This window comes from Gymnoscopelus microlampas (genome assembly GCF_963454915.1).
Source record: "Gymnoscopelus microlampas genome assembly, chromosome: 21".
Taxonomy (NCBI): domain Eukaryota; kingdom Metazoa; phylum Chordata; class Actinopteri; order Myctophiformes; family Myctophidae; genus Gymnoscopelus; species Gymnoscopelus microlampas.
In genome coordinates, this window is record NC_139958.1 from 23797364 (window position 1) to 23825024 (window position 27661).

General features: G+C 40.1%; 3 protein-coding genes across 3 annotated transcripts; 2 read left to right on the plus strand and 1 right to left on the minus strand.

Moving 5' to 3' along the window:
* The first annotated feature begins 968 nt into the window (after nt 1-968).
* Nucleotides 969-8582, plus strand: loxa (lysyl oxidase a). The gene is made up of 8 exons (XM_084047936.1): nt 969-1539; nt 1821-2227; nt 2328-2436; nt 2910-3047; nt 5392-5548; nt 6340-6435; nt 6973-7088; nt 7927-8582. Exons 1-8 carry the CDS (start codon nt 1244-1246, stop codon nt 7931-7933), a joined length of 1326 nt encoding a protein of 441 aa, XP_083904062.1. The 5' UTR covers nt 969-1243; the 3' UTR covers nt 7934-8582.
* Nucleotides 8583-9664: 1082 nt separating this feature from the next.
* Nucleotides 9665-19944, plus strand: snx24 (sorting nexin 24). Its single transcript, XM_084047945.1, has 8 exons — nt 9665-9865; nt 11685-11768; nt 11884-11988; nt 13011-13105; nt 13254-13283; nt 14508-14572; nt 14772-14838; nt 18983-19944. Exons 1-8 carry the CDS (start codon nt 9797-9799, stop codon nt 19038-19040), a joined length of 573 nt encoding a protein of 190 aa, XP_083904071.1. The 5' UTR covers nt 9665-9796; the 3' UTR covers nt 19041-19944.
* Nucleotides 19945-20037: 93 nt separating this feature from the next.
* ggcx (gamma-glutamyl carboxylase) lies at nt 20038-27644 on the minus strand. The gene is made up of 15 exons (XM_084047923.1): nt 27481-27644; nt 26769-27005; nt 26294-26452; nt 25305-25470; nt 25127-25205; nt 24915-25021; nt 24060-24223; nt 23309-23610; nt 22460-22591; nt 22214-22365; nt 21918-22087; nt 21652-21782; nt 21411-21558; nt 20905-21106; nt 20038-20732 (listed from the first exon to the last, which is right to left on the minus strand). Exons 1-15 carry the CDS (start codon nt 27503-27505, stop codon nt 20573-20575), a joined length of 2334 nt encoding a protein of 777 aa, XP_083904049.1. The 5' UTR covers nt 27506-27644; the 3' UTR covers nt 20038-20572.
* Between the last annotated feature and the right edge of the window lie 17 nt (nt 27645-27661).

Below are 27661 nucleotides of genomic sequence, written 5' to 3' on the forward strand. Positions count from 1 at the left end.
ATAGGCTACATGATGACTAGGCAAGGCCTACTCCACGTTTTCAGAAAGGAGCCAAAGGAGAGGAGAGGGTTAAGGCAGGGGGAAAATGTTTCATGGTTTCCCAGAAAAAATAACATGTTGCAGAGCCATTATACTACCATTCTGTTTAGGTTGTTGGGCTCCTCCTATGAGAAAGTTGATGTGCGGAGAGCCTCTTGGCACTGTGCGCTGCACTTAGGCAAGGGTTCGTTCAACAGTCAGGGTGAGTGCTATTTATCATGACACGTGTTTATAAATATAGAAAATTAAGAAAAGGAAAGGACAAGGAATTATAGCAAGAATTGCTAAATGTCGTCTTGTCTATCCAGGCACGTGCATCTGTTTTTCTTGGGGATGGGGATACTGAGAAAAACAAAAAGCTCTTAGGTATTTATATTATCACCATTAGCGTAATGCAACACGAGCAAACGTGCTTTGCACGTGCTCCGGGAAGCGTCTAGTTCAGGGGTCTTCAACGTTTTTCAGCCCAAGGACCCCTTAGCTGAGAGAGATGAAGCAGGGACCCCCACTACTACACTGCATACAATTGTGTTGCAGATTATACTTTTTCATAGATTTCGTTTCGTAGCTTCATTGACTACCATCAGTGTATCAATTCATGTTTTTTGTTCATTTCAGACATTTCACCACTTAAATTCAATACTACAATACTACATCAATACTTAGTACTTGATTTGCTCCTCTGCTTCCCCCCCTACACCAAACCTCTGCCGAAAATAGCAGATCGAGCTTGTAGATCTGCTATTTTCGGCAAATGTTCCTCAGAATAGAGATGCTGGTTTAAGTGGTTAGTGTAAAAGGAAAAGAAAATCCTATCAAAGAATTGGTGGACCCCCGACAGTAACTCTGAGGACCCCCTGGGGGTCCCCGACCCCCTTTTGAAGACCCCTGGTCCAGTTATCAAACAAGTGAAAAATGATCAGCCCTCTGCTATATCCACTCGTTATGTGAGCAGCAGCAGGCAGGACTGTGAACTCCTCCTCCCCATCTCACTTGGCCCATGCGTCTACAAGCTGCAGGAACAGAACGATATGAGTTTACGCGGAGAGGTATGAGTCCAGATGTGCTTTTCTATTGTTTGGACATGCCTTAAGAAATGAAGACATTTTAAATTAAATCAAAGGGAGGTGATATATTCCCAATTATTTGGAAAAAAAAACTTGTTTGGCCACATACGGACACATCCATTCCAGTCGGATTCGTCATGGGATTACGCATTTTTGGCACGCCACTTTACGCATACACATGCATCTATTTATTAGTTTTCATACCGCGAGCTGTTAATTCTCAGAGGAATCAAGAAACGAGGCTAGGGAGTAATACTAATAACCAAAGGACGGCGGCTCTTCGACAGACGCTACAATGGTCACACAACGGCAAGATTTTTAGTATATTAAGTCACGGTTCCGAGTACCAGCCACCGAGGCAAAGGGGCACATCTAAGGAGCAAGTGCAAGCAAGACCTGTCACCATCATTCGCGATGGAGACGTGACTGATGGGTAGGCCTGTCACAATTATTATATAATCGTGTAATAATGTTTTACACTATAAAAAGTAGAAATAGTAGATCTACAAGCTTACAAAGTGTCACTTCGTGACGAGTTGTAAGCTTGTAGATCAGCTATTTCTGCTTTTTGATTACGAAGCCTAAAAAGGCCAAACAGAAATGCAATTTTTATTCATATGCTCCAATGTTCAATGCCAAAAACACAATTAAATTGTTAATCACAATTATCTGTATGACAATTAATCGTCAACTTAAATTTTGTAATCGTGACAGCCCTACTGATGGGGCAGCAAGAAAACAGCTGGGAACCTCCAACCAGGTACCGCCTGAAACAACTTCCCAGGCAGGGTCCGAGTCCGGAGGAGGGCGCACCGACGGTCTGCGCTGGCTCCCACCTCAGGTTCAAAGACGTTTGAGAGGGCACGACCACCACCACCATCAGAATGCCCCCCATCCAAGGGTTCAAGCAGAAACGCTGGCCAATAACACAAAGAATGACACATTGGATAAACCCAGTGTTAGCCCACCACTGCCGAGAAGAGAAGACATGATGGTTGGTGATGACCCCTATGACCCATACAAGTCAGATAGAGACAATCCCTATTACAATCACTATGACGCGTACGAGAGACCGAGGCCCAGATCAAGACCCGGGTATGGCACAAGGTTTCATCAGTATGGTAAGAAAATGTGGAGTTGCCCTAAAAGTTGTTGTTTTTACTCAGATTTATTTGGAAGTGATGAAGTTATGCAACATTTTACATTTTTTTTTAATTTTAGGACTGCCTGATCTAGTACCAGACGCATACTACATTCAGTCCTCTGTATATGTTCAGAGGGTTCCAATGTACAATCTCAGATGTGCAGCTGAAGAAAACTGTTTGTCAAGGTAGGCTATAATCAAACCTATATGGGAGAGTAGAAGTGGGTTTGCTGACTGTCAAGGCCCAGTGTGATTCAGTCGACCATAACAACCACCTAAAGTGTCTGTGGTCCAGGGTAGCCCTTGTGGTGCCACGCAATGAAGTAAAGTAATAGAGTCCTGCCACTAATCCTTAAGGGTGGAGTGGTGGAATTCTCTGAAGTTTAATCACTGTAGTTTCCCTAGGAGAGAGAGAAGAAAGAAAGAAAAAAAACATTACCACTGGTAAACTCATTAAACTAACCCAAACAGTCATATACGGTACTTGGAGAATATTTTTTTTCCATCCACAATTTGCCTGCCTTAATTCAGGGAAACGGCTCCCCAGAGGAGGAGGCATTTAGCATGAAAAGAGATTACTGAGATTATTATCTTCATGCATGGCATGCAGTGATTATTTTATATATATAATTGTGATGGTGTTTTGTTTGCACATTCAGTTCAGCCTACAGAGGGGAGGTGAGAGACTATGACACTCGCATGTTGTTGAGATTCCCTCAAAGGGTAAAGAACCAGGGCACAGCAGACTTCCTGCCCAGCAGACCACGCTACTCATGGGAATGGCACAGCTGTCACCAGTGAGTACACATCAGTCTCTCTGCAATGTTTGATTTATAATCCATCATACAATGGTGTGGGCTTGTAGATCTGTTGTTATGTTCGGCGCACGACACCGGTGTACACAACGAAATATAAATCAGGCGTCAGTGTCTCGACATTCGATTCAAGCGCTGCTTGGAAAAGAAAAAGGTCTGGCTTTGAATATTTGATTTTCCTTTGTAGTGCTGTGCTCTTGCTGACAAAATATCTGTCCTCATCACCCTTTCCCCCCCTTTTTACAGTTGTGCAAGAAAACATATGTAAATAAGTGGTTCTCAGAGTGGGGTCCGGGGACCCCCAGGGGTTCTTGAGGTGGTTCCAGGAGTTCCCTAGCAAAATGTGTTAATATGGCGTCAATAGTCATCTATATACATCAGATTCTTTTGAAATATTTTATCAACACAAATCGTGTATTGGGGTCCCTGGCACAAAATGTTTTCAGATGGGGCGCTGCGGCAAAATACATCATTTCCTTGTTGAGACCCTTAATGAATATGGTTGTAGAGATGTGTGGCCTAAAAGCTAATTAAAAACAAAATAATGTAAAAACTTCATTATAGGGATATACGTAGCTACTTAAAATACAGTAACTTCTGGACTCAGTACCACTCCTAGACTTTGAGAAGACAGCCAGTGCAACTTTAGCCCAAACAATGATAGAGAATCACAGCCAGAACTACAGTATATCAACAGTAGCAGGCCCCAGCTACTAGCCATAACCTAAACATAGCCAGTCTGGGAGCTTATGGAAAAATGTCTTCAATCTAATACAAGAGTATGTTAACACAACTGGGACTCAGGCAACATTGTTTCAACAGAGGGTGCCATAGTGCAATTACAGACAAGGCCTTTGAAGGAAAATATTGCCACTATTGAACAATTGTCTACCTCTTTCCTACCTCTAAATGAAGACTCACATAGCATGTTTGTTCAATGACACAACACTTTAAAAACATATTATTAAACATATTATTAAAAATCACATATTCATTCCTCATCATATATCTTTGGTTAATATAGTATAATGCTTGAATCCCCGTTGTTAATTTCAGTCTAATGTAGTGTAATATAGTAATATAATATAATATAATATTCTATACATAAGCTATACAATCAATTGATCAAATTCAATAAAACACTCAACTAGAATAGCAATCTGAACTATTGACTGGATTGGAACTATTTTATTGAACCTTTAAGTGTCCCCCAGTCTATTTCTGTGTGTGTGTGTGTGTGTGTGTGTGTGTGTGTGTGTGTGTGTGTGTGTGTGAGAGAGAGAGAGAGAGAGAGACAAAACAATAGAAAATAAATCCACAATTTTCAAAAATAGCTGATCTACAAGCTCACAACATTGCAATTTGTTGTCACTATTTGTTGTACAACAAAATATATAGGGCTTAAGTGGTTAATACTTATATTATATTTCAGCATAAATCCATTTTGTGTGCCTAACCACTGACATATTTATGTACAGTTTACATAAAGAAATGCAATAAACAAGTGTGATAAAAGAAACCCAGCTGAAATGAAAAATAGTGAACCTTCCTTTAGTGAACACATGGGAAAGTGCTCACATTTCACAATTCCACAGTATCAGAGTTAGACTACCTCATTCCATAGTTATGTCCTAAAATAAGCAATCCACTTTTCTAATCCCAAGTAAGGAGTACATCTGGCACAGCCCCAATGATCGACATACTGTAGGTTCTGTACACACTAAAAGTGGATCCGAAAGAGTCCATTTGTACAATCTTAGAGTTCAATTCAGTTAGAGTTCAAACACCCTAGATTTTACCGTGACCTTTTCTTTTTTTTTAGGCAGTGTTTTGAAAGTCAATTCAGTAGAAAATGTAAAAAGTGATGTTCAAGCTGATTGGTAACATCATTCGGATTAAGTTAACTTTAGTTTACACATTGTAACTACAATAAAATGATGAATTACTGGTGTCACTACCGTGGTCATGTCATTATAGGTGAAAAGCTTCAAAGATTTCCCCAAATCTTCAAAAACAACAACAACAACAACATCAACAACAACTGTAAAGCTATGGAGATGTGAGCCTGTAGAGCTTGTACTTTTGCACTACATCGCCGTAAAACAAAGTGTTAAATAGGGCTTAAGTGGTTAAGACCAAATCATGCAAAATATTCTGTCATTCTTTTTGAAATGCTGAAAACCAACATGGTTCGGAGACTTATTACAATATTCACTATAATGACCTTGGGTTCTTCTAAATTCATTTCCATTTAGTTACTCGAGCTAAAACAATTCAAAAGCCCCATAATATTGTAAGTGTTAAACATAATGTTGCTGATTCTCAGGCATTACCACAGCATGGATGAATTCAGCCACTATGACCTACTGGATTCCACCACTCAAAGGTCGGTGGCAGAGGGCCACAAAGCCAGCTTCTGCCTGGAGGACACCTCCTGTGACTATGGCTACTACAGGAGATTTGCGTGCACTTCACACACCCAGGTGACCTCGGAAACTTCTACAACACTGGTTCTCAAAGCATGGTCCGGGGACCCCCAGGGGTCCTTGACGGGCTTCCAGGTGGTCCCCAGCAAAATGAGGAACAGTTGTCTTAAAGGGATAGTTCACCCCCAAAATTACTTTTTTATATCGATTAGTCACCCCATGAAGACTTGAATTCATGGATATTTTTTTGTTTTTGTCGCATAAGATCATTTGATGACCAGCGGACCGGTAGGCAGCGGTACCGGAACCGCTGCCGGGAATTAGCAATGCGACTATCCATGAATTCAAGTCTCCATGGAGTGACTAATCGATAGAAAAAAAGTAATTTTGGGGTTGAACTATTCCTTTAAGCCCTATTTTATTTTCAGCTTTATTTGAAAAAGGCCAATCTACAAGCCTATCTCTAGGCCTCTACCTATCTGTTGTGAACTTCTTTTCAAAATCTTGACAAAATGTTATGTTGACAAATCTTCTGACAAAACAGATGGGGGGTCTGTGGCCAAATACTACAATTTGGGGGTCCTTGTCATGTTTCAGAACTGCATGTTTATGAGTATGTTTCTACAACATACTCTCAGTCCTAAATCTTGATGTTAGATATTTACAGATTTTAACCACCTTAAGCCCTAAATATTTTGCTGTATGGCAAAAAGTGAAAATAAACAATAATGAATACACAATAAGTGTCTAATAGTGTCTAAAATACAAGTCTTATAAATAATAGCCTACTTCCAGTGATTGTGATTTGAAAATCAGCTGTTTTATGATTATGTTTTTCAAAATTACAGGGGCTGAGTCCAGGATGTTATGATACCTATAATGCTGACATTGACTGCCAGTGGATTGACATCACAGATGTGAAACCTGGAAACTATGTACTCAAGGTTTGTTAGAATACCAGATGACATAGCTGGCACACTTCTTTGTTAAAGAGCCCTGTTAAAGAACGTTTTACCCCTAATGCACAATTACTGCATGTTTTAGAATCGCAGTAGAGCTTATACCGTACATACAGTAGCATGGGTGACTTTATCTCTGTTGTAATGTTCACTTATCGTCACTGTCGGGCAGACACCTTCTATCTCCATATTTCTTCTTTCGTTTTGTTTCATATGGCAGTGTCACACAAAAGTAACATAACAAAATCGCCGAAATCGATTGAAAATGTTTAAGATTTGAGATTTTCTCCTATAATAATATGCCCAGTTTGAAAGTACTTCTGTCTGTGGGTTTTATAAATATTTAACCAATGAAAAGTATTAACAAGAGCTTGTTACTAAATAATAACTACATTGGATCCATTGGAACACAAGCTCCACGTTTCTTTTCTTTTTTTTCACACACATTTCCTGAAAAGAAACGGTTTCAATGTTGCCACCTGACAGTGAGGATGTGATCTCCCCTCTGTTATTTTTCTCTAGATCGCTGTAAACCCTAGCTATCAGGTTCCAGAACAGGACTATAGCAACAACATAGTACGCTGTGAGGTTCGCTACACTGGCAACTATGCCTATGTATCAGGCTGCCACATGTCACCGTAAGTATGACTATTTTGTCATCAAATTTATTTAAACATTTCGTACACTGGTTCTCAAAGTGGGGTGCGGGGGGACGCTAGGGGCCCTATCTTGCGCTCCGCCTTACCCCTTATCCCTAAACTATTTTGCCATTTTTTACTATTTTGAAAAACATTTTTAAATAGCTCAATTAGCCGATCTACAAGCTGAGAATGTGTCGATGTAGATTGGCTATTTGAACTATTTAAAAATGTTTTTCAAAATAGTAAAAAAATGCCTAAAAAGTTTAGGCATAAGGGGTAAGGTAAGATAGGGCCCTAAGGGTCATTGATAGGGCTCCAGGGCGTTCCCAGCAAAATGAGGAACAGTTTAAACACTTAAGCCCTATTTTATTTTTCGGCTATTCGACAATAGCTGATCGACAAACTCACAACACTTGTTGATCGTCTATTTTCGAAAAATGTTAACAAATCTTGACAAGTCTTCTTACTTAGGGGTCCCTGGCACATTTTTTTCAAATGGGTCAGTGGCTAAATACATATCAATTGGGGGTCCTTGACTTGTTTGAGAATCACAGGAAAGATGCTCTTTGGTTGTGGGGTTATAATGTAAAGGACCATGGACCTTTACATTATATCTGTTATATCTGTTCCTACGCACCAATATTTTTCTTATGGTCTGGTCTTTGTCGACATATACTGTATAATGTGTCTCATTTATGAAACGAATACGTTTGTGTGTTGCCAAATCAGCATTTTTAATTTAAAGGAAATGTCATCAAGCTGTTTTGGATTAATTCAAACATGATCAGGTATTTGTTTTATAACTACAGATAAAAAATAATGTTTTGTTTTTCAGGTATTGATTACAGTCATTCACAACAACTCTGTGGAGCAGTTCTATAATGACATTGAAGAGAAGGACTGCATAAGAAAACCAGTATGAATTGTGAATGTTGGCTCTTTTCCAAATGACTTTTTCTGTACTTAGCTACACATTAAGTAATCATTGAAAGTACTTAAGGATTACAGTGAGGGTTCTTTTTTATATTATATATAATTGCAAATTTGTTAAAAGTATGATACATTTGAAATGATTGGATTTCAGAAATGTTTTATTTAGTACCAGATAATGACGATGATGAGTAAACAATTTGCAGACACAAAATGTGAGCTTGATAAAGTTGTGTGTACATATTTTCATACAGGCATATTGTTTTTCATCTTTGCCTTTCACCCTTTTATTTAGTTTTTATCTTGTTCACTTTTCATTAGCTTCTATTCCATTTTGACTTTGTGCTTGCATTTCTTACCATACCTAATTAAAGAGAAAACGGCAACAACTAGTTAAGTCCAGCAAAATAAAAGCCCTCAAACCCAAACTGTGCAGTCTATCAATCACTATAGAACTAAGCTGAAAAGACCATTATTAAAGGAAACTATTTGTTATATTTTTATGCCATGAAGGAAGCTCATTTTACTGCAAATCCTTTGGTGAAATATACTTGAATAAAACATTGTGATACTCATGTCCTCTTCTTAAACTACCAGTCCTCACTGAGCACACACACACACACACACGCACACGCACACGCACACACACACACACACACACACACACACACACACACACACACACACACACACACACACACACACACACACACACACACACACACACACACACACACACACACCAGCTTGAGCTAGTAGCAATCACTAGTAGCAATCACTAAAGCTCTTGCATAAAATATCTATTGCATGCATCTCTACCTAACCAACAGGCTGCTAGCATTATTACATGCTACCATCATAGTTCAATATGCATTGAAGAGGGATATACAGGGGTGGATTTGAACACTTAATATGAAAATCTGTAATTTTCCTGCTATAACATATCCAAACAACCTCGTTTTTGGCACAATTGCCAATAGTGACACTTTTTTTTGCATGCAAAAACAGTTTAATAATGTCTCATGATTTGATCAGGTGTCACTTTACTCCACTTCACTAGGTGGCAGCAATGAGGCTTTGGACAGCCTGCCCGGGTACCAGCGTTGCCATGTCCGCTCCTTATAAGCGACTTTGGGTTTGTTTTACTGTAAAGTTGCTTGTAAATATTGGTAGTTGCGGGTTTACATTTTTGGGGCTGGTTTGGTTTCTAAAGTGTAGTTAATTATTTTGGACTTGTTTCTAAAGTGTAGTTTCTTATTGGCTTGTTTCTAAAGAAGAGTAGTTTCTTATTTTGGGCTTGTTTCCTAATGTTGTTTAAACCAGTGGTTCTCAAACATTTTCATGTCAAGGACCCCCAAATTAATTTGTATTTGTAGACCCAACCTTCTGAAAATATGAATAACATTTTCCAAAATATCCTCCTTTAATTAAAAAAAAATGTTTTTCTTTGAAAATAGCAAATCCACAAGCTCACAACGCGTCGCATTGCTACGCATTGTGAGCTTGTAGATCGGCTATTTTCATAAAGCCAATGGTCAGTTAGGTGGCCTGTAAGTCGCTTCTTTTGGGCTTTTTTTCATAGACCAGGTTGCTTATTTGTCTCACACAATGTGGCAACACTGCCGGGTACAAGCAATGATTTTTATCAGGGGGACGAGAGTGACCAACAGCAGTATTATTTGCCAGCTTTCAAAGCTGGGTTTCGTGGCTCTGTGTCCCATTTATAGAGTTATATATTATGCTCTGTCCTCGTTAATGTTGTTGTTTTAGTGACAATGCATCCCGTCAGGGTCTCAATACCATCATTCCGTTCAGAAAACAGCTCGATCGAGAAAGGATACACGGTAAGCTACTCTGTCTGTCGTCTTCAGCGTTGCCATGTCTGCTGATTATAAGCGACTTTGGGCTTGTATTTCTGCAAAGTTGCATGTAAATATTGATAGCTGCGGGTTGCGTTTTTTTGGGGGCTTGTTTCTAAAGTGTAGTTGCTTATTTGGCCTTGTTTCCTGAATGTTGTTTAAACCAGTGTTTCTCAAACATTTTATGTGAAGGACCTCCATATGTATCTGCAGACCCCCATCTGAAAATGTGTTATGCCGTGGACCCCCATACAAGACTTGTGGTGTTAAAATGTTTCAAAAATATATTCCACTTTTTTTTTTAAATGTTCTTCAAGATTTGTTTTGTTGAAAATAACAGATCTACAAGCTCACAACGCTCTACTTGCTTCTTTTGGGCTTGTTTCTCTCGCTAAACCTGGCAACACGGGTCGTCTGTCTGTCTCCTAGCTGTCACGTATTTAGATTGGCAGCCAACTTGTTATGGTCACCCTGAAAATAAACTACAAATGTCAATTAATTACATCAAGTAAATATACTGCTTTGACTAGTTGTCTACGACTATATATGGCACTGCTAACGGGATTGGGGTTATTTTTTAGCAAGCAATGCTACAGTAAGCGACTCGATCCACCACGACTAAAACGAGAATAATCAATTGATTTTGGTTCACAATCATTGATCGAACATAAGAATCAACCTAAGTTTATTTTTGTGTTCGATCAATGATTGTGAGCCGAAATCCGATTGATGATATCCTCAAATATAGTATCACTCCTGGGGAGTGATCCTGTATTCATCAGCAGGTGTAAACATTCCATTAATAATATTACAGTGAGACAACCAGATAAACTCGTATTTGTTGACGTATATGTTGTTCACCCCACATAATGAGGACTCTCAAATCGAGATTTGAGATTTTGAGCATTTTATTCAAAGATCACAAGAATACCATGTGTTTTTGTATGCGTGATTCTCTAGCCTTGGACTCGATTTTGACATTTAAAATGTCAGAATCGATTAAATAAATAAATGAATGTTTGACAGTCTTGGTCCAAGGTTAGGTGATTTTCTTAATCCATTTGACTGTATCTTGATAAGAACAATAATAACAATGTATACAACAAATAGGCCTACAGAAATTTAAGGAACAGATCAAGTTGAGGGAAGTGGGAGAGTGTCACAGGAGGAGTCATTAGTGTATTCACACTTGGATAAGAGTAACCAGATGTTTCCTGATAACTAGCTGACACAGATAATTACTGCCTGCCTTGCATAATGCACTGTGTGAGATAAAGTGGTGGTGTGTACATTTTCTGATAAACTCGTGACATACCATACATCATTGGTTCTCAAAGTGGGGTCCGGGGACCCCCAGGGGTACTTTAGGGGGTTCCAGGGGGTCCCCAGCAAAATGTGTTAATTTAGCACCACAATACTTTTAACCTTTTATACTTTGGCTATTCAAAAATAGCAGATATACAAGCTCATAGCGCGGCACCGAGTGCCGCGCTATGAGCTTGTAGATCTGCTATTTTTGAAAAATCGTGAACTTTTGTGCAAATCTTTGAATACATATTTTTTAAAGCGAACATTTGTAACTCAAATCTTTGCTTGTGGGGGTCCCTGGAACAACAATTTTGAGATGGGGGTCCGTGGCTAATAACATATCATTTTGGGGGTCCTTGACATGAAAAAGTTTGAGAACCACTGCCATACATAAGGTCTTCAGCCAAACAACAACAACAAAAACAATTGACTCACTGTGTTTTATTACTGTAGCATTAACACAAATGTATCATTTTCTTTTGTTTTTCCCTTTCAGGTTTTTAGCATTGATGTGCTCATGAATGGCAGGCAGCATGCTGTTGAGAAGCGCTACAGTGAATTTCATGCTCTGCATAAAATGGTGAGTTTGTGTGTATCCCACCATCCAGTTGACCCAGTAGTACTAGTAGTTATGTGTCGTGTACTTGTGAGTTATTTTGGATTTTCATTTGCATCTGATCTTTGAACACCTCTAGTTAAAGAAGAGCATAAAGCCACCTGAGATTCCTTCTAAACATGTAAGGAACTGGGTTCCCAAGGTTCTGGAGCAGAGGAGGCTTGGTCTGGAGCTCTATCTACAGGTACCTGCATCCCCACTCAACCCCTGTGTGAAATCTGGCTTGTATGTAATTTGATCCTTAATTAGCTGTGAAGAAAGAAGAAAAATACACCCCCGAAAGAGCAGATCTATAAGCTCACAACACGTTGCGATGCAATGTTGTGAGCCTGTGAGCTGTTTGCAATATGATGAAGTATACAGTGTTACAATTATACAAGTGGTACAATTCAACATAGATCTATGTTGCATGCCTTTCTTATCTGACTTGAAAAACAAAACAAAATAATAAATACAAAATAGCAGATATACAAGCTCACAGCAGCGCGTCACTGCGAGCTTGTACATCTGCTATTTTTTTTTACATTTTTGAAAAATCTTAAAAGTGTTTGATTGGGGGGAGGGCGGGGGGCTGGTACAAAACATTTTCAGATGGGGTCTGCGACCAAATACATGTCAATTTGGGAGTCCTTGTGGCATGGAAAAGTTTGAGAACTACTCATTTAGAAGGCATTTGTAGAACCGGCCTCAGGTCTTAATGGGTTAAAGGTCAAAAGCAAGGAACACAAGCATTGCAGAAATGCTGCCTGAGAAAGTACATTAGTTCAAAACTCGTTGCTGTTTGTACGTCAAGAGCCTATTGTGTTCCTTGATTAGAGGGTTGTTTGAACTCTGCACTACCTAATAGCACTAATACATATTTTGCTGCATGTGTGGAACTTCCTGCTTTGATACTTTTTCATTATTTTGAGTCCGTATGGAAGCCCTTCCCCAACATCTTTTTGTGGTTACCTGTGGGTTACAACAGGGTACAGTTTAGAAGTATCATATTGTTTTGCAATAAATTACAATATTATATAATGTTATTTAGGACTGTAATTTGAATCATGAAACATTGAATCAATACAAACTATGTGGACTAAAGTTGACGGTTAAAAAGAATAACAAATGAAAATGATTTGGTTTAACCCAACACGAGCTATGCAGATAGGTTTGTGTTCTTGTCCATCATATACACTGTAATTTGCCTTTTTTTCTTCTTTATAGACTATAATCATGGAGAATGAGGTTCTTCCAAAGATATTCCTGGATTTCCTGAATATCCGCCATTTTCCTTCAGTGCCAAAAACAGAAAGCTGTGGGTGAGTTTGAGCTGTGGGTTTTCCATAAAAAGAAACCACCGCTTGAGGAGTTTTGTGCTGTTGAGTCTAGAGTTCCCATTTACAGTGTGAGATACATTTTCTCGATCTAGATCACTGTGTGTAAACATACGTTTTTCTTTCACTCAAGGTCATTTGAAACGGAATCAGAAGAATCAAGGTCAGTCTTTTTTCTTTTCTTTTTCCAGTTTTCTTGGATATGTTTTTTGTGAATATTTAAAATGTATTGTCAAAACTAGAAAAAGTGCTCCTCGGAGCACAGGGCTCTGCCAGGTCAGGTAGGATAGTGTGGGGCAGCAATGTTCGGAATTCGCCAATCAGGATGGAATATGAAAAATCTAACAGATCCGTCTTGATCACATGACTATAGAGCTCATGTGTACCGATTTGCGTGAAAGGAGTAATATAAAAAAATGTGTTTTATATAAGTCGGCCTCCTGGTGGCGCTATAAAAGGCAGATGTGAAAAATGCAGGGCAAAGGTTTTTCCCTGGCCTCTAGGGAGTGCACATACAAAGTTTTACACAGATCGTGTAGTTATAGGTAAAAACAGTAATCGGCATGTTATAGCGCCACCATGAGGCTGATTTGAAAATGTTCAAGTGGCATTTCTTCCTCGGCATAGTGGGAACGTGCGTGCAAAATTTCACGGAAATTGCAAGCTGTGTTCATGATTTGAGGCATTTTGTTCAAAACTGAGCACTTCTGCAAACCTTGGAAGCCATTTTAGCCAATCAGGATGGAATATGATTCCATATATGATATGTGTACCGATTCGCGTGACGTTTGGGCAAAATCTGTAGGAGTACTGTCAAACAATGTGTTTTGTAAAAAGCGGCCTCCTGGTGGCGCTATAACAGATCCGAGCGCCTCCAGGCGCGAGTGCCCGCGACGACCGGCCGATGGTCTGCTAGTCGACTAAGCGCCGTCCGAGTTATGTACCGATAGGCACAGAATCGTAAATGATGTTGTGGGGACTGCGTTTGCCCCAACTGCCACACTCACTGCACTAACTTAGCCCGCCAGCCCTGCCCCCTTGTGCCTTCAACAGCCAGGTAGAAGCCCGTTAGCTTCACAGACGGACACACACATGGACGGACACACACACACACACACACACACACACACACACACACACACACACACACACACACACACACACACACACACACACACACACACGGACGGACATGGTGCAAAACATACTCTCGCCATGCCTTTCGGCCTGGCGGAGACAATAAAGCTCAGACGAGTTAACTGATCTGTTCTGCCCATTTTAAAATGTTCTGTACCTCTTGAACTATGCTGTTGCCACTGCCTTTGTACCACTGTTTCTGCATTCTGAGATTTTTCTTAAGTGGCCTCATTTGTGGGTTCTTTTACAGTAAACTTTCACACCAACCAGTTATGCTCTTTCTGAGAGACCCCTATCTGCTCCCATCTACCCATGGTAAGATCATACTACTGCACTTACAATACACTACACTACACTATCACAAACATACTACTATACACTACCCTTTCCTTAACATAATCATTCCAGTTGCATATTTTGCAAGATTAACCATCTGTGGAAATGTTTACTACAACCATACACATAGCCACTCTTTAACAAAATCTCAAATATGTTTCTTCTTCTCCATCTTCAGATACCTTTTCAAATGTTGTGATTGAAGGTGTAATGCACGGAGTATTCTATCCAGACCTTCAACCAAGGTAGAGATACAAAGACGTTTTGAGGGGTCATTAGAACAAAAGGTTGCTTCTGATTTAAACTCTATGTAGGTGTGCTCTTGTGTGTATGTTACATGTAGATGCATTGGGCCTCATTTGTAAAACACACCTTAAAGCTGCATTGTGCGATATTTTGTATATTCATAAGGCCTGTGATGCAATCATGAACAAAAATCCTGCACTCTGCTCTTGCTCAGCAACATCAGTTTTATTCAAATTGACATTTCAACATCGACGTTTCATTGAGATGTAACGCTACTTACTGACCAACAGGGCTAGGTATTGTTTGGAAAATTACAATACCAGTCTGAATACCAGTGTCTTGAAATGGCACTGATACCAAAGGAGTACTTAATTTGAATATCAGTCATGTACTGTAACTGTAAGTACTTGAGTATAACACACGTCACTCTATACACCAGCGTTTCCCAACCGCCGTTCCGTGGCCCTTTAGTGTGCCGCCTGAGAGGGGTGTGCCGTTTAAAATTCCGAAGAAACAGAACAGATGATTTTTCTTTACTATTTCAGCTTTGTCAGTAGTGTAGAGTCTACACTACTGACAATGCTGAAATAGTAAAAAGACAAAACATTTTTTAACTGAATAAAGTATGCATTTAAACAGCCATTTTAACCACTTTCCACCTAGCGTCCATCATTTTGGGCATGTACAATGCTGTATGAAATAGGCTTAAGTGGTTAAAACATAATTTGAGTTCTAGTATAATTTACATGACTTGACAACAATACAATGCAACGGATATGCTGCTTCAGTTAGTCTAACTTATTTTTGTAATTTTCATTATTATTATTTTTCTCCCCAATGTTATGCCAATTAATTCCACACTTGTGTGTTGTCAGTCACTGCTGTTGTATCCTACTGACTCACCTGCCAGTGAGTAGCCCCCACCGGGAGGATGTAGAGCCTCCGCCCTACTCCTCCGGCCCAGCACTCCCTGCTGACAGCCTGTCAGTGACAAATATCACCCTCCCCGCCCGGCTTACCTCCCCCGAACACAGGCCAATTGTGTTCGCATAGATAAGTGCTCGACAAAGCCGGATGCACCACGTTGGATTCGAAACCCCCTGCCTCCGCGGTGGTGGGCAGGCACTTTACCACTGCACCACCCGAGTGCCTAGAACCCACTTATAATTCTTCACATAAACAAGTCTGCTTTTTCTGAAGCCAGACATAACCTTTCTGTACTTATTTTATCTCCAGCACTGGAAAAGATCCGCTCTGCTGGAGTGGAAGAGGCCTTGACACAATATAACGCAAAGCCAGCCACACTTTTGACTGCTTCAGAAGCATCACATAAACTGAACGAAATTCAGCCATAGCTGAATGGGTAGAGAGGCCGCCTCGGAAACAGAAGGTCCCCAGTTCACCCCCGGCCCAGTTTGTGTCTGAGCAAGACACTTAACCCCTAATTGCTCCCCGGGCGCTGTATTAATGGCAATAGCCCACTGTTCCTAATAGTTAGAAAATGTAGAGGACACATTTTACGTATGTGCAAATGTACTGTGGCAAAAACACCCCAAAGGAATGGGGACTGGGGACCATATCATAAATGAGACGACGAGCCAAACTTCAAACACAGGAGCTGTAGAAGCTGTTGTGGGCCAATCATGTGTCGTATGATGTTAGAGAAGTAGGTATTGATTGCTGGACTCTGCTACTTGGTAGTCTTAATTTGATCAATACCTTTTTTAAAGTAACAATAACCAACCCTATCAGCCAATATGTGCACATGCCAGCTGTCAATGTAGTTTTTCCTCTCCTTTCAAAACCCTGTAAATCTGGCTTGACTTTAACTCACATTGTGCCGCTATGTAACACATTGTATGAGCTTGTAGATTGGCAGTTTCTTTTGTTGTTGTTTTTTAAATTTTGAATAGGGCTTAAGTGGTTAAACTCCCATACCCATAGTTCTCCAAGATGTCTTCTAACTGCAGTTAGAAATGCCTGCAAAAAGTGATAATCAAAATAAAAGCATGCACATCCAAAAAGCATCTGGACAGGTGCTGGATAATACATAGAATGTAGAAAATGCAAGAGAAATAATCATAATAAATGTGCAGGTTCACTTAAGGGTCCCAGTTTGGGGGTTTTCAAATATGGTCACCTTACTCATAGTGCATTAAAATTGTGCTACGGGAGGCCTGCAGTGTGCAAACTGTTGATGATAATGTAATTGTTTAATACATTTAAACCACCTACCTCTTCACTTGACATGCTAACAAAACTGAAACAGGACAGGCTAGTAGTAGTAGCTAAATGTGTCTCAATTTGTCTGTTGTAGTCTATTGGGTGCATGATGAGATTATTCAATCAAAAATGGGGAGCCAGAGGAAAGTGTCACAGGGAATGGGGAGAGCCATTGTTACCATAATTCCCCTTCTACATTGGTAGGGGCCCCATATCGCACAATGCATCTTTAAGTTGAACACTAAATTATTTTGTCAGCACAAAATGAAAATCCGCTTATGCTTAAATACAAATAGGTAGAACCCTTTTCTACATTAGGGCAATGCATATTCCCACAACCCATCCTAAAATTACACTATGTGAACAAGATTTTCCCCCCAAGAAGTTATTTACATTCAGTGGCCTTAGTAATGTTGTTTCCCGATGGGAACATGATGCATTTTTGTGGGCAAAAGGATTGATCATGGTGGTTCAGGTTCAAGGCATATGACAGAGAACTGCACCTATGAGCAGTTGTGGTGAGGAGTACATCAGTGAAAGTAAGAATTGTCTTAGCAAAGCCTAGTTTATACTTAGTTGTCTGTGTTCAGCTATTTTCAGTGCACGACACTGGCACACAACTACAGTAAAAATAAGTCAGGCTAAATTGAAGCCAAACGTGTTTGAGAGGACTAATTAATACCAGTCCATAGTTTGACATCAGATGGGTTAAAGGTAGGTTTCAAGAGAAGCATTATGTCTGACTTGAAGAGAGAGGCTGACATACAGTAAGGGAGGAGTTGTGGAGTAACAGTTATGATTGAAGGCATTTGGCTGCCATATTCACGCAATGTAAACGTCAGTTGAGATTGGCGTCGGGTTGCTATAGTAACAATGCACATTTTCCATGAAATATAAGTGTGTTTGCCAACAATTTCTTGCAGGCTGAAAACAAGAGATCGTCCGAATTGAACCATGGTCTCTTAACACCCTGTGACATACTAGTGTCATGTCCAGGGGGTGTACTTGTACATCAAGCTGCCTCACGCTGCAGACACAGGAGATAGGCTGCTGCCCTATGGGCCTCATGGCTCGGCAAGGCTTACTTATCTTAACACCCTGAAAACTTGTTTGTGCAATTCACATGATGTTGGACAGCCAACGAGCAGATGAGAATGGACAAATGGGTTTAAGACAAACCGTCCAGAAGGTGAAAAGGAAGCTGAGAAGGTAGATCAAAATGTGTAAGTGGAAGAGTCTGTGGAAAGCAAAGAGTCAAAGGATGGGGGTGAGGATATAGTATGGTGTATGGTGGGAACACATTACATGAGGGTGATCGGAGAGAAATTAGGAAAGATTCAGTGATGGTCTTTGTCACATAGAGGTAACAGGGAGATCGTGCTGCGTGTCTCTCCTTCGCTGTGTGCCCTGCTACAGTCAATGCTTAGTATAAAAACACCAGATGGGTGCAAGTAGTGGCACTTGCAAAGGATAAAAATGCAAGACTTCAGCTCGGATTCACATTCCTTTATTTTGCTAGTACATCAAGCTGGGTTGACGGCTGATGACGGCTCTTGTCCAGGCCAGAACATATTAGCAGCCTGAAACATCCGTTTCATTTTACTCTAGGAGGAAGGCATCGCATCAAAACAAGCTCCTGGCCAGCTGCTTCTTGATGCATACTACTGTATATAGTCAAGATTTTCTCCAAATTAATTCATTTTCATTCAGTCTCAACCAGTATGTAAATGTAAATGAATTAGGGACAGTTAGAGAGACTGAACTTGAGCAGTTGCAGATGCTGAGTGCTCAAACGGTGAACAGGAAAGAAATTATTAATGCAGGAGGCATTAAATTGACCTTGAATTTGTCAGACCAGTTCTATTGCCCCCTTGACCTGAATGCAACGGAGGGTGTAGTGACTAGTGTCATGTTTTCTAGGGTGATCATGTCTCAATGTGACCATGGAAATCCAGAGACAGGAAGGACTATTGGATAAACTAAGCTGTCTGATGCAGACCGCTAGTTGCCAATGACCACGTCTACATACAAAACCAATGCATACTTAGCTACCTTCTCGTGTCAAGTTGAAGTTCTGTACATCTCAGCTTGTGCATGAATTATTGTGAGTAATTTACAGGCTGTATTTTATGTTTTTTTATATACGTAAGTTGTCTTTATAAATGAGGCCCATGCTGATTTTCACATAATAGGGGAGAAGGGAAAGACTATGACACTTAATTTAGATTAGCAAAGGACCAGCATTTAACACTAATGTCAATAATGTTACACTAAATGTTCCATTTATGTTGGCCAATGAAGTTTTCCAACTGTGGAGAGACTATTCACAATCAAATTAATCTTGAAATATAATAAACCTCTGAAAGTCTATACATTGCATTTTAATTAACCGTGCCCACTGCCCAAGGAACTGAAAAGCATCTCATATCGTGGGCACTTGCTATCTTTGTTGAACTTTGTTTAATATATGAATTTGCACTTACCATTTGGCCAGTAATTGGTTACCTGCTCTATAGATACTCCAGTGGAAACAATTGTCTGACTTGACTGGCACTATGGCAAAGTGAAGATGACTTGTTTTAAACAATATGTGCAAACTACAAGAAATGAATAACCCATCTAAGCCAAACAAATCATGATTGCTGTGTTTTATAACAAATTAAGTAATTTCTTAGATATCTGTATGGTAGATTTATATTTGGAGTTTATTTATATTGTGTAACCTTGTACTGATTGTGCTCTGACTGTATATGTATCAATTGTGTGCCATAATGACACCCTACTCTGAACAACACTGTGGAGAGTTGTACTGTAGCACTTTAGTAAGGGCACTATAATCTGTAAGATATGTATTAAGACTGACATGAATAAAGATGATTATTTCCACAAAAGTGTTTACTTAAAGTGTCAGTGAAATGTGTAAGTGAAGCCTTATGGACAGTGTGGACCCTGCACCCACAGAAGCAGCATGAATTCAGTTTTCACATTTTATTATAGAAGGAAATACAAAAAGAAATGTTGATAGCCTACTAATTAGTGTTTTATATTTCCGTGCATCAGTTCTCAGAGGACCTTTCACTGAGAGAGCATAATCTACAGCTCCGCCTTTGCTGATTCAGTGTGCAAAGGTGAACGTGTAGGGTTTGGTCATATGTTGACAATACAAAATAATACTCATAATAATACTAATGACTGAGCACTGAACTAAGAAACATGATATTGCACAACAAAAAAGTAATATCCTAGAATGTATCATTCTACCGTTGGTACCGCTCTAATTTACAGAAATGTCTCTGTACAAATGTAAGTTACCGTAATGAACATAAGAAATACTGACTTTAAAAAATATTCTGAAAGTGAAATAAAAAAATTCATAATTATTTGTAAATTAAAATCAACGGATGGGCAGCTGCGTACCCAGGGTAGTAACAGTCCAGTAGTAATTGCCCACACATTTGTTAATTGACCTGTACATTCAGTACTTACAAGCACTCGCACAATAATTCTGGTTTAAAGTTCCCCGTGACCAACTTCATCATTGAGGCGCTCATCTTGTTTGCCTTCTGCCTGTGGCTCTTTCATATTCGCAAAGTTAACTTCCCTGGTCAGTTGTTCCAGAGGAGGAAGACCAAATGCCAGGTTCCGCATTGCAATGGTTGTCATCAAGAATCTATAAGAGGAAGACAGTAGAATTATACAGTATGCAAACTAAAGAGGTCTGACTATGTTGGTTAATAAACCAAATATTTAAGGGTTGAATGTGACATTCATGTGTTTTATGTACAGAATATGATATATCATTCAGTTTAATTTGAATAAAAAAAGAAAATGGCAAGACTCACCCCCTCCGTATCATGTAATACTTTTTCACCACAAAGCGATCTAGTCGTTCAAACACATTGGCCTCCCTGCGCTTCTTCACCTCCTTCATGCGCCGCTGTCTCTTCAGGAACATGCGAACAATTGGATCAGTGGCATTGACCTCTGACCCTTCATCACCTTCATAGATAAGCGGCTGCAGTTCTGGAGGCAGGGGTTCCGTTTCTGTGGAGGAAATGGGATAAGAACCACAAATACTTCTGTGTTATACATTTATTGTTGTCTTTTTGTATGAGATATACTATTTGTCATGCACTCCAGTATTGGACTATCTTATGGTGATTATTACTCCATAGTGACATGATAAAGGCTTTAATCAAGGAGAAGATACAACATCCGCACACTGTTTGAAGCTTCAAACAGTGTGCAGATGTTTCTTCTCCTTGATTCTTGCCTTGATGTCCAGCACCTGGCCTAAATACAGGCATAAGATGTGCACACAATCTCCTCTGTGAAATAACGGCTTTACCTGTTCCATTGCGAATTCTTTCTTGGAGCTCGAACAGCTTGGTGAAGTTCTCCTGTAGGGCTGCTTCTGTAGTGTTGACATAGATGTACATGTAGCAGGAGGGCTCCTCAGATACTGTGTATACCTTGTGATATTCGCCAGCAGGTATCTACACACACACACAAAAAAAAGCTACTAAATACCAGTGTCATCTCATGAAATGAAGTACAAAGCCAACTGTGATAATATTGTATTGCGCTACCTTCATCTGCTCTCCAGGTTGCAGAGTGTAGTTCTTCTTCTCCTCTAATATCTCAACCATCAGCTGGCCCTGTAGCACCTGAACACTGGTGTTGCCCAGGTCTTCACTTACATAGTTTTCTAGGTGAAGACCTGTGTACAAGATGCATGCTTGCAATTAGCACAAATTACTAGGCTGATAACGTTTAGCAGCACACAGAACCCAAAGTCTTTACTTGGTCCGCCATGAGCAAAAAGTAAAGGGAGAGAGAACAGGGAATGTGTAACCTGGGAAGTCGGCGATAAAGACGATCTCTGTCTGATTGTCTAGATTGCCCTCAATCTCCTGAAACTTGGTCCTCCAAGGTGAGAGGTCTACCAGAAGGGGCATCAGCCAGGGGTTGGGACGGAAAGGTGACCATTCAGCCTTTACAATATCCACACGGGGGTCAAAGATCCTTGCAGAGGAGTGCAGAGCAAATATGAGCACCACGCTGACAATTAATTGGTCTATTTGATTAATCTAAAGTAAAATCAATTGAAAAGATTTCTTATAAATTAAAAAGGGCCTTATACAAGCATACCTTTGCTGGAAGCGCTCATTGATAGAGACCCAAATATCAAAGTATACTTCAGGCTCAGAGATGTTGTAGCGAGGTAGGAAGTGACTGAGGCAAGTGGCGTACTGTTTCAACATGTCTCCATGGTCTTTCCAGCGCCGGCTTTGTGTGAACACCTACACACACACACACACACAACATAGTTCATATTAAATATGTTCACAGTTGTATTAATGAATCTTTAGACTGTGTGTTTTCTCTATGGCTCACCCCAGGGTTCAAATATCCAACCTCTCCCGTTTTTCCATCTTTATAGGTGATTTTGACATGCTGGTGGCTGCGAGAGTGAACCATCATGTCCCAGGAGTACCCATATAAGCCATTGGTCCAGTTGTTGTAGCCCTAAATACAAACAAGTAGTTATTGTAGAAAAAATGATATTGCAATTATTTTTGCAGCATACTGCAAATTAAATATCAAATAGATAATTTGTTTTATTCTCCAACTTAAGGGCTAAATTGTACAAGAACTACTGGTTGTTTTGCTCATTTAAAATCTTTGCTCATGTTGCGTACCATTTCTTCAAGTAACTTATTACATGTTTGCAAATTTGTATAGTTCTTACAAATAATTAACAACGCTATATGAAAATTCAGATAAGTATCTGTTTTTGTAACATCCATCTAACAGCCCTTCACCTCCAGCTGACAAAGGCAATCTGAGCTACTGTTTGCTGCAGGCCCATGACAATATTGACACTGATTGAGTAACCATCCCCTGTCTGGGTTAGTGAGGTTAAAAGGCTTACAGCAGTGTACTTAGTTTTTAAACAAAAGACAGACATGACTCGAGTGAACAAAGTTTACGCAACATTTCACTCACAGCTGCCTTTGAAATCAATCTGTTCATGTTTTATGGGCTTAAAAATAAGAAAAACATACATACAGTGTTCAACATTATGACCTATTGTTAAAAAGAAAGGAATAATGCTTAATTTATACTCTGTCATGTGGCAAAAATAGCATAGCTACAAGCTTGCAATATGACGCTTTATGGGTTGTTGATCAGCTATTTTCAGGGCGCAACTCTGTCGAATAAATCAGGCTTATGAGGGTATACCTGTGTGACGAAGTGAGAATAAGGCAGGAAGAACTGTTCAGCCAGGTAGAGAATAACAAACGCAGCTCTCAGCTTGTGCTTAAACCATGGTTTGGAAGCTTTGGGGAGAGAGGGGGTCTCCTGACGTTCTGTGCTGGTGTTCTGGATCTCAGGGTAAACACAGGAAGTACTGGGTTGAGGGTTTGGAGATGTAAGCGGCAGAACTACTCTTAGGGACTCTGGGAAGCAGGCAAAAAATCTCCTAGGCCAGTCAGGGTAGCAGAAGAGGGGACTGGTGGCCAACATGGTGTAGGCGAACATCCCTGTGAAGAATGTGTACATTGTAATCAAAGGAGGGTAATAGGTTAAGTTACTGTGTGCTCATACAAATGGTTGTGAAAGACTATCGGATTCATACAAAGCTTAGAAGACAATTTCTTGATTGAGTACAATGATACAATCAGCCCCCAATCATCGTCCTTAACATAAGTGAATATGAATTCCATACACTGAGGTTTAGGCTACATATTTTCTTTATGTCTTCTATCCACAGCATAATGCCCGATTTGTACTTAGTTACACATCGTGTCGTGCGCCGATAATAAAATAAATCTAACCGATCTCTCAACACATTACAATGGGACACATTGTTAGCTTGTTGATCTGATATTAATGATGTGCGACACGATGAAGATCCACTTATAAATCAGGCAATGGACCAGCTAAATAGAAGGCTATGTGCAGCTAAGTGACTTTATCAATGAGCTCTCACCGATGCTGAACAGTTGTGAATTCATACAATGAAAGTAGCTGACAAAGAAAATTCCAAATGGTCGTGTGGCATCAAAAAACAACAGGTAGCCAGCTGTCAGATCCAGAATAAGACCACATCCATGTACCACCACCAGGTTTACAGTCTCCACTGGAAGAATCAATCTAGAAAGAAATAAGATGTGAGACATCTTAATATATAACCGAATAAGGAGAAGCAACACTTTACAATTCAACTTTTGAATAGGTTTGGGTTGTGCAGTTACCTTGCCATGATCTAAATGATGGCAACATATGCATCTTCAAAACTTGTGCCATAGATAATTGATCATCCAAAACTGTCTCCCCAATGAGTTACATTGCACAGGGAAACGGGTGTCAAAGTCACACTTAGCTCACAAATTAACGTGAACAAAGTGGATTCTGCTAATGTATGAAATCACAAAACCCGAATTGGCATCTTTTGGAAATAAAAAGTAAGATCAACTTTGTGTTGATCTTACTATTTTAATTAGGAAGGAGATCTGGTAGGTATGCTTCCTCAATCAGATAACTGTGTTTGGTATTGCACGTGTAAGAAACGGCAATATATATCAGTGCAAACACCCCAAAAAACAACATACAGGTTTTGTAATTATATACAGAATCCAGAATCCACTTTGTGTTCATTTATGTGCTAAAAATGTGACTGAAACCTGTTTCGTTGTGCAATGTAAGTTAATGGGAAGAATATATTGGATCATAATTATTTTTATCTATGGTGCAACTATTGAAGATACAGTATGTTGCTAATATTTTTTTGAGTTACATCATGGCAACGTAACCACACAAACCAAACAATTGTGCTTGTACTCACTTGAATGGATCAAAGAGCCAATGGTGTGCTAAGTATGACATTGAGTAACCTTCCACCCAGTCTGCATCCAATTTCTTGATTCCAGCAATGAAGTATACAATGAATATCTAGAAGTGATAATAAATATAGACTTCATTAAAAAAAAAACACTCCAATCAATTTCATTGTTAACGGATTCTATAATGGACACCATTCCTTGTATGGGTACAAACCTGTGTCCTTAAGAGAGTATAATTCCAAAGTGGCACATGGGCATTTCTTTTCGCAGGTTTCCGTAGCCCATCAATTGACCTACACATAAAACATAAATCCATTCAATCCATCCAATCAAGTGAGCAAACAATTAGAGAGGAATGCAATCAATCACATGTGCACATCTTTTTTTTTTACCAGTATCTGTTGGCATCCATGAGTGTGAGTTGGAATCCAATAAGGCCATATAGGTAGGAGTGATTATTCCATGCCGTTTTATCCAGAAAGAAGACATACCAGTAGGTGGATATGAACATAAGGCAGGAGAGACGGTAGAAACATCCAAGCATAATACCCACAGCACCTATAGTAAGAAACATATACATGTTTAACTTTACTTGTTGGACAGACAGACAGACAGACAGACAGACAACCATATATAGCAAGTCCATGCATATGAGACAAGAAAACTTAAGTAAAATGTGGCAGCTTAGAAATGGTCTATACAGGTTTGTGTAAAAACAAATGATCATTTTCAGCAAGAACCCAAGCAAAATGGCTAGGAGCAGTGAGATTTGGGACAGGGGCATGACATTTGGATTTAAGGAGTGTTATGACTAGGGTCCTACATTTGTATTGTGGGCTTTTTTGCCCTCTACCTGTCCTTTTCCCCTCATTGTGATTGAGCGGTGATGAGTGTCGTGACTGATTGAGTGCCAGCTGGTATGATGGTGTGGGAGTGGGAGTGTAGGTGAAACCAGGCTTAGTGGAGTAGACAAGACAGAAGATATGGGTCTTTTAGTCTAGTACTAAGTGTGTCGATGGTATCAGAGCAGCAGTTGGCTTACAGTAATGCAGCCTTTAACGTTGGGGAGTCTGTCCCAAAGTTTAGGACCTGCATCGGAATAGGCTCTATCTCCAGGTGTGAAACATCTGGTGCAGGGGGTGATTACGGGGAGCATTGGAGGCAGCTTTTGGGAAAATGCTTGCAGTGATCCCAAGTATATATTGTTACAGAGTTGGCAGGCTTGATGAAAAGACCTTTTCTGATTAGCTTCTTGTGGTTTCAAATAACCTCAGCTCATCTAGTCTCATTAAAAGGCAGCATACCTACACAAAAGTTAACTTTGAGCCGAGATATACAGAACATTACGTTAAATAATACATAAAAGTAATACATTACCCACCAAAGAACATTACCACATAGACAAAGTACATCCAATCCATCGGCAATGGCTGTAAGAAATTGAAGAGCGGAAAGCGGCATATCGGGGCCCCATCCAGGTACCTGAAGTCCAGGTGACTAAGGCCACGCTCTTGAGTGATGTCAATAGCCATCAGCATGCCTGTGGTTAAAAGAAATTATAGTGCACAGTAAATTCCTGCCTTAATTTTGTAACTCTGAGACTGTACTTACGGGTCCATTTGGCTCCAATTGTACAGTCTCAGAAGATTTTACTGTGTGTGTGTGTGTGTGTGTGTGTGTGTGTGTGTGTGTGTGTGTGTGTGTGTGTGTGTGTGTGTGTGTGTGTGTGTGTGTGTGTGTGTGTGTGTGTGTGTGTGTGTGTGTGTGTGTATAAAGAAGAACTCTTGCAGCTGATTTTCCACCTCATTCCTTGATTACGGTCCCTGAAAGTAATAGGCCAAGAACAGACAGCTCACCAAACAGACAACGGAAGATGCCCAGCGATGCAGGGTCAGTGGGCCGGTTCAGGAGGCACACCAGACGATGCCAAGAAGAAAGGTCTCCCTTCTCAAACCCCAAAAGGCGTTTCATCCTGCTCTCAGTCGGTGGCCCTCCTTCTTCTCTGGGAGTTGCATCTTGCGTCGTGGTTTGCTCTTCTTTCCCATCATCACTGCTGACATCTCCTGAGGAGGTCTCCTCAACAAAAGGAGCCCCTACAGAGAAGACAAGGGCAAGTAAGGTGCTGCACTTAACAGTCTTGATTACAATTTAGGCGTTTAGCAGACGCTCTTAATCCAGAGCGATTTACAGTAATCAAGGACAACAAGGTAATACATCAAATGCATAGAAATAGTCATCTAGTATCTGGTAAACCAAGAACATATCATCAGCCTAACAGTAGAATATCTACAAAAAAAAACAATAATCTGTACATTGAAACTATACACACTATAGGATGCCAGTTCAACAATGACCTGGCATCTGTCTACATAACATGCTATCTAATTTACATTTTAGCCTTTGCATTGACTGTCTGGAACCACATATAACAGTAATACACCAATAATGCCTGAGCAACACTGTATTTTCTTGCACCCAGCTTCAGGGCTGCAGGCTTTGGAAACACAAGTTACACAACATATTAATAACCACCACAATGCTGTATAGCAAGTAGTAGTGTCAACCTACCTGCAGTGGCGTCAGTTGCCTCCATGCTACCAGATCATCTACAATAGCTGGCTGGAGGGAAGATCTTGGGATAGGGAATTTAAAAAAAGACACACTCCTTCCTTTCCCCTGTGCCAGGTAAAGCTGTCCACAGTACACAAGGTACGTGTCACTGTGCACGCAGAGGAGGAAGGGAGTAGGA

Coding starts and splice junctions, on each gene's coding strand:
- snx24 (XM_084047945.1), top strand. CDS start 9,797: ATGCATCCCGTCAGGGTCTCAATACCATCATTCCGTTCAGAAAACAGC. Junction 9,866..11,684: donor CGATCGAGAAAGGATACACG/GTAAGCTACTCT, acceptor TTTCCCTTTCAG/GTTTTTAGCATTGATGTGCT. Junction 14,573..14,771: donor TCTGCTCCCATCTACCCATG/GTAAGATCATAC, acceptor CTCCATCTTCAG/ATACCTTTTCAAATGTTGTG.
- ggcx (XM_084047923.1), bottom strand. CDS start 27,505: ATGGAGGCAACTGACGCCACTGCAG. Junction 27,006..27,480: donor GGCAACTGACGCCACTGCAG/GTAGGTTGACAC, acceptor TCTTCTCTGTAG/GGGCTCCTTTTGTTGAGGAG. Junction 21,559..21,651: donor AACCTGGAGAGCAGATGAAG/GTAGCGCAATAC, acceptor GTGTGTGTGTAG/ATACCTGCTGGCGAATATCA.
- loxa (XM_084047936.1), top strand. CDS start 1,244: ATGGGATTACGCATTTTTGGCACGCCACTTTACGCATACACATGCATC. Junction 2,437..2,909: donor GAAGAAAACTGTTTGTCAAG/GTAGGCTATAAT, acceptor TTGCACATTCAG/TTCAGCCTACAGAGGGGAGG. Junction 6,436..6,972: donor CTGGAAACTATGTACTCAAG/GTTTGTTAGAAT, acceptor ATTTTTCTCTAG/ATCGCTGTAAACCCTAGCTA.